We start from the raw sequence: 7,109 nt of genomic DNA, 5'->3' as shown, positions 1-7,109 counted from the left end.
ACAGTGAGGAAAAAAAAAAGAAAGAAAGGAGAAGAAAAGAAAAAAATAAAAATTAATTAAAAAAATCGGAAGTTTTTTAAAAATTAAAAAAATTTGTCCTTGTTAATGTGAGGCGTCGGTCATGCCACGTAGGACAATCAGCGTCTACATCCCATGTCAGTGATTTTTGTCCAAAATTGGACGGATGGACTCAATCAACAAAATATGAAAAAGGTTAATATTTAAATTGTCACAATTAAAAAGTTCATGACTGAATCAGTAAAAACGCAATAGATTCACGATTTCCTTCTTTTGTAATTATCCCTATATTGTACGGTGCGAATGCGACCCAACTATGGATTGCTCATCCATGTGCAATGATGGGTAGGAATCGACCGGAACACATGCGCTGACACTCGCTGACGGATCACGCTACTCAAGACTATAAAAAAACAAAGAACGTTTCCAAGACCAGAATTAGATTGCATCTGACATGGGACGTGCGTGCGTAAGCTTTAATAACGTGCTTCAAGTCCCAATAATTGTCAAGTTAGAATAAACCAAGACTCGTCAAGCACGTGAAGAACGCCTCCTGATCATCGATCACTTCTCTCTGTCTTTTTCCTTCTGGTGGAATCGTAGGGGCCATCAGGGCATTGCAGAATGCATATACCATGTTCTCCAGGAGCAAGGATGAGTCCAAGCGGGTGGGCGGTGGTCTGAGAAATGTCTCCATCTCCATCCATTTCACGTGCTTAAGTCGACTAATTTAGTCGACAGCAGTCGATGAAAACTCATTAAAGAAGGAATTAGAACGAAAAAAGGGTTTCAATCCCTGGATAACTACGGGGTAGATAGGAGCGATCATTAATCTCGACGAAGCCGCTCCCGTGTCGTAGTCTATCTACAAGTTCCGTCGTCGCGAAACTTTATTCCCTTCCACTTCCCTTGAGATTGCTCGAAACCATTACCTTCTACATTAACTATTTGAAAGCCCGGGTTGGGCAGAGCTATTTTAACAAGATGAAAAGGTATGAATAGGACAAAAACTAATAGAAGCGGAACGTGGATTATTGGTTTTCTCATTTGGTTTGTACGTACTGAACTTCCAAGCATCGTCAATTTCGATATAGGAAATTGACATTCGATATAGGCACATGCCCTTAGTCTCTCGTGTTCGGATCTAGTATTTGTTAAATGGTAACCGCAAATGCACGAGAAAGATTGCTATAATTTGGTAAATAACCGGTTTTGCTTTCCTATAATAAGTGAAATAATTCTGACAAATCGGCTTGATATTTTTTTGGTCAAAGTAACATTTCATTCATTTTCATGAAAATACAAGACAACTTCCAAACAACTTCAAAATAAAATAATCTCCAGATAACCAGATGAATCATCATAACAAGGTTAGAGATCACTCGCTCAAATAGCAAATCTCAAACCAAAATCGGCGGCCGATCACCTAATTCGTTTTCATAAATGAGCACACACCGAAATTTCCATCTAGTGCTACAGTTTTGCCTTTCGGCGATGTGCGCCAAGGTTCGGCACTTCCAACACAATGGACGATTATTGTAACTATTAAGTTTGATAAGTTGTGAGTTCGATCTCTTAACGGGTATGAATGCAACATTGGTTTGGTTTTATTTATGCTAAAGGAGGTTGTGTCCGAGAGTCTTTGTGGATTAGATAAAGTGCTAGTGGAGTTTCAAGGTTCACGGTTATGGCATAGTTTAAGTGCGGCTTGGACTTATATTCCATTGTGAGATTTGGAGGTTCTTTCACGAAAAGTTTAGACATACACACTATGTGAGTTATTAAATTTAATTAAGAGCGAAAAAACACTGAGAATACTTAAATGACTCGAGCATGGTTATAATCTCCACAGTATTACTTAATCTAAAGTAGAATATAGTATTCTTCTCCTCGTGGAATAGGTCAAACTGACTGAACCACGTAAATCTGATATCCGATTAATTCATTGTTCCATTTACTATCATATTCAATTCTTTTTTACCGCAATATTGCAAAAAGTGGTGAACCATGAAAGTCTCGACTCATTTCATCAAATTTTTCTACGCTCATTTTACCGGTAATGATGCCTATCCTATCACTTTTCTTTGTATTTACCAACGAAATACAAATGCTATCAACTAGATAAAAGGAAGAAAAATACTACACATAATAAAAAAGTTAATTAAAAAAAACAACATTGTTGCACTTGCGATTACCATTAGAGGACTAAATCCATAAGAAGATACTTTGAGAACCAGTACCCGAAATTCCAGTAAGTGGAAGATGACATTTTCCATAAACTATGTTATGTTCAAGATAAGTTTTATCGAGTCTTACGACTTCTTCTTGTATAATAAGACCATATATGACTAACAACGTCACGGCTTATGTTTTGCTAATGGATTCAACTAATTATAAAGCTACTTACCAAAAAAAGTATCTTTCTAGCTCCATGTGAACAAGTGGGAGATGTCTATTGCGGATGGACTCTACTTGGTACTTTACATCCTTAAAAAATCCACAAGAGGCATCTTTGATGCAAACGATAATCGTATCCATAGGCCATGAATAAGATGCTCGAGGGGGATCAACCATTTGATGGGGTGGGAAAAAAAAAAAAAGAAAGCCCACTTGTCTTAGAGAAGACATCATATTCATAGGTTGATACATGCATGTATCAGTTAATGTAGGACGAACCTCGGATGACGCCTGTTATGGTCAATTGTATTGTAATGACTGAAACAAGGATGATGCTTCTCTTTGTCGCAAACAACAATAAGATATTGATGACTAAAGGGTGGCACCGTAATTGTGATTATCCTTGAAATAACGCAATAACTCCCTTGGCTCAATGGGTAAGATTAGGTCTCCACCACCAACCCCCCCACCGCACCACACCACCACACACACACCTCCACCATCCCCCACCATCCCCCACCCCCACCCCCCCCCAAAGAAATCAATATAATGAGAAGGTTTTGGTTCGATTGTAGTCACAAATCATACAAAAACCCACTTGCTGATAGCTAGAGCCATCTTTGTTACAATCTTCGAATCATGGCAACCAGAGCACCCCTCTGCCAGGCTGCGCGAAGGTATGCACGTCCATTCACATAGGATGAGTTTATGCAGCATAAGTGTGTTTTCACAAGTCCGATAACAAAACAGCAACACCGCATTGCTCATTCATGTCGCTTTTGCAATATGGGCGCGATCTAACATTGTGAAAATTACTTTTGAGAGTAGAGTTGTGCTCATCAAAGTGAGAAATTACTTTCGTTTTAGTTTCTATTGTTCACGTCAAACTAGATAGTGGGATTTACTAGCGTATGGTTTGCAGACTAGAGGGAAAGGTGGCGGTGATCACCGGCGGGGCGTCTGGCATAGGAGAGTCTACTGCGAGGCTCTTCTCGAAGCATGGGGCTAAAGTCATTATAGCTGACATTAGCAACGACTTGGGCAAGTCGGTGTGCAAGGATTTGGGGCCGGAGACCGCATCATTTGTACATTGCGATGTATCAAGCGAATCCGACATTGAAAATGCCATTGCCACCGCAGTTGACAAGCATGGAAAGCTGGACATAATGGTGAACAATGCTGCGATCGGGGACCCAACCAAGCTCAACATATTGGAGAACGACAAGGCCGACTTCGAGAGAGTGATTGGCGTGAACCTGACGGGCGTTTTCTTAGGGTCCAAGCACGCGGCTCAAGCCATGATCCCGTTGCGAAGGGGAAGCATCATCAACGTCGGAAGCGTCAGCTCGAGCGTGGGCGGGGTTGCATCCCATGCGTACGCCAGCTCCAAGCATGCCGTTGTCGGGCTCACAAGGAACGTGGCAGCGGAGCTCGGGCGATATGGGATTCGCGTGAACTGCCTCTCGCCTTACTTCATTCGAACACAACTTACAAAGGAGATGTTCAAATTCGACGAGAATCCGGAATTCCGAGTGTATTCTAACTTGGATGGGGCGACTCTTCAGCAAGAAGATGTGGCGGAGGCGGCTCTGTTTCTGGGGAGCGATGAGTCCAAGTACATCAGCGGCCACAACCTGGCGGTGGACGGGGGCTTCACCACCATAAATCCCGCCTTTGGCTTGTTTGCTCGTGCTTAGCGACAAACGCTTCTTCATACCATTATTATTGTAACCTGCATGCCTTTCCCACTTTGTACCTCGTGCCGAATAAAAAGTCGTCTGGTGAACATCATGTAGAAATCGAAAGCAAACCAAAAGGTTTCAAATTTCGAAAGAACTCAAATCTATAAGTAGAGATGTGACCTGCTCTGGAAGTTGCACCATTGTTTCGGTTTGGATAAATTAATAGAGTATATTATCACCATTAACCCTATGTCTTGGACATATTCTACAATCATGTTGCTTATTATAGACTTATAATATTGGCCAGGGAGAAATGCCATATTTTCAGTTCAAGTACACATGGTAAATTTAAAATCATATAATTAATACTTGAAATTAATATCTTTATATCATCAAGGTTATCACTTTTCCCCCAATAATGTAGCTTCCAAAGAGCATAGATTATCTCCTAGAATATGGGAAAATTACCAAAAAAGTTTTAAACTTACTGCATTTGTACCAATTCAGTTATAAACCTTTCAATTGGATCAATTTAATCCTAAACATTTTCACATTGGTACCAATTCAATCCATCCGGCCAATTTAGGCCGAAAATCGATGATGTGGATGTTGATCGTCCTACGTGGCACGACCGACGTTGACGTGAATAATTTTTAATATTGTTTTTCTCTTTTTCCCTTTTTTTCCCATTGTTTTTTTTTCTTCCTTCTCCTTTGCCTGTGGCCAGCCAAAGGGGAGGGTCGCCCTCGTCGGCGAGGGTGAGGGCTACACCCTCGCGGCCTGGGCGAGGGCGGCCCTCCCCCAGGCCGCAAGCTGCAAGGACGACCCTCCCCTGTGGCCAGCAAGGGCCGTGACTCCCTCGCCTATGGCCGGTTGCCGGCCATGGCCAATTACTAGCCACAGGCCCAAGCAAGGAGAAGGAAGGAAAAAAAAGTAATAAAAGAAAAAAAAACATTAAAAATGAAAAAAAAAATTATTAAAAAGTTGTTCACTTCAGCGCCGGCCATGCCACATAGGACGGTCGGCGTCCACGTTAGCGATTTCTTGCCTAAATTAGCAAGATTGACTGAATTGATATTAATGTGAAAAGGTTTAGGACTGAATTAGTCAAATTGAAAGGTTTAGGAGTTAATTGGTACCGATGCAATAGGTTTAGAACTTTTTTTGTACTTTTCCCCCTATATTACCTAGACCTGTTAAATGGGTGGGTAGGGTCGGGTTTGGGTCGGGTCATAAATGGTCCGACCCAAATTGACCCATTTACCCATTTATGACCTATTTATTCATAGTGTAAATATCTCGACCCATACCCGACTCGACCCATACCCAACCCATACCCGACCCGACCCATATTGCTAAAACACTTTTATATTTAACCTAATCTAGGAATACTTGTTTCTTATGATTTTTAAAATTATACTGCTAAAATATTTTATGCAATACAAAGCTAGTGAAAAATTTTATAACTTTTTTAAAATTGAGGTTCTGTTTGTTTTACGAAAAATGCGACATTTCTAAAAAATATTTTCCATAAAGTCATTATCCAAGAAAATAAAAAAAATTAATATTTTTTTTATTTTTAAATCAAAATTTTAATTATTTTTTATTTTTATTTTTATTTTTTTTCTTTTTCCTTTATTTTTGGCCGATCGCGGCGGTGACCGACCATAGGCGAGGCAGCTCGCCGGAGGCCGGCGAAGCTCGTTCTCGTCAATCTGGCGAGGCGACGCCTCGCCGGCCTCGCGAGGCTCCGGCCTCGCCGATCTGGCGAGACTCGAGCTTGCCGGCCTCGGGCGAGCTCGACCTCGCCCGATCGGCGAGGCGGAGCCTCGCCATAGGTCAACGAGGCCGGAGCCTCGCCGAGATCGGGGCGAGCCTCGAGGTCGCCGGATCGGGCGAGCTCGAGGCTCGCCGGATCAGCGAGGCTCGAGCCTCGCTGAGGCCGGCGAGCTCGAGCCGCCGGCCTGCGGCGAGAGTCGTCTCGCCCGGTGGCGGTCGCCGTGGCCGACCACCGGCCGGAATAAAAAAAAAGAAAAAGAAAGAAGAGAAAAGAAAAAGAAAAAATAAAAGAAAAAGAAAAAAATAATTAAATTTCGATTTTTTAAACATTTTTGTAAAGAGGGAGAGAGTGTGTGGATGGGTCTAGTAGGTGGGTTGGACATGGGTTCCAAACTCAACCCATTTAGACCCATTTATTTTATGCTTTAAAATTTTAAACCCAGTTAAAATTGACTCTTTAAAATTAAAGTGACTCATATATGACTCATTTATTTTTAAATGGGTCATATATGGGTTTAAGACCCATTTTGACACCTCTAATATTACCCAAGGCATTAAAATCTCCCAATTTGCCTCTTTTACATGTGTATGAAATAGTCTATTGGTATTAATACATGAGGGATTTAATAGGTGTACTTATCTCTAAAAAAGAAAAACCAATATGGTTTCGAATTGCAATATGTTAGTTCATGTTATGAAAGATTGAGGAATGACATCTACATGACTTCGTTTTTAATTTCTTCATATTATTTATGTTAGATTTTTCACTTATAAAGAATTTTTTTTAATAATGAAGATTTAATAATAATAAGACTTGAGGCAAGGAAAGTGGTTGACTGGTTCATCACTTTGGAAAAAGAAACTTTTTCTCTATCTTTTTGTTGAAGCTATTTTTCTTTTTCAGAGTTAAGATGAAATTAATTAAGGATTTATATAAGATACATTATCAGTGTAAAAAAAATATTTTTTTTACATGAGTAGTCATGAAATGAGAACTCTGGCTTTTGGCCGACTCTTCTCAATGCATTGCATCCAGACACACGAGCTTGCTCATTAACTAATATTTCATCTAATCTTTATTATTATAAGTTGCCCAAAAATAGTGATGGTCTACGTCTGTCGCATTTAAACAAAAATAATTATATAGTATTTACAAGTTGGCTCTAATATTAATAGCCTTAAATGATCGAGCGCCGATTTTAAAGCAAAACCAATTGCTTAACCTTTTAAACC

At 40.4% G+C, this 7,109-nt stretch overlaps 1 protein-coding gene across 1 annotated transcript; it reads left to right on the top strand.

Moving 5' to 3' along the window:
* The first annotated feature begins 3,054 nt into the window (after positions 1-3,054).
* Positions 3,055-4,112, top strand: LOC115682835 (secoisolariciresinol dehydrogenase-like). The gene is made up of 2 exons (XM_030607195.2): positions 3,055-3,092; positions 3,338-4,112. Exons 1-2 carry the CDS (start codon positions 3,055-3,057, stop codon positions 4,110-4,112), a joined length of 813 nt encoding a protein of 270 aa, XP_030463055.2.
* The last annotated feature ends 2,997 nt before the right edge of the window (positions 4,113-7,109 follow it).

This window comes from Syzygium oleosum, unplaced genomic scaffold (genome assembly GCF_021117445.2).
Source record: "Syzygium oleosum isolate NSW1041296 unplaced genomic scaffold, Sole_v2.1 Sole_v2.01, whole genome shotgun sequence".
Taxonomy (NCBI): Eukaryota; Viridiplantae; Streptophyta; class Magnoliopsida; order Myrtales; family Myrtaceae; genus Syzygium; species Syzygium oleosum.
This window is presented reverse-complemented; position numbering and strand designations above follow the sequence as displayed.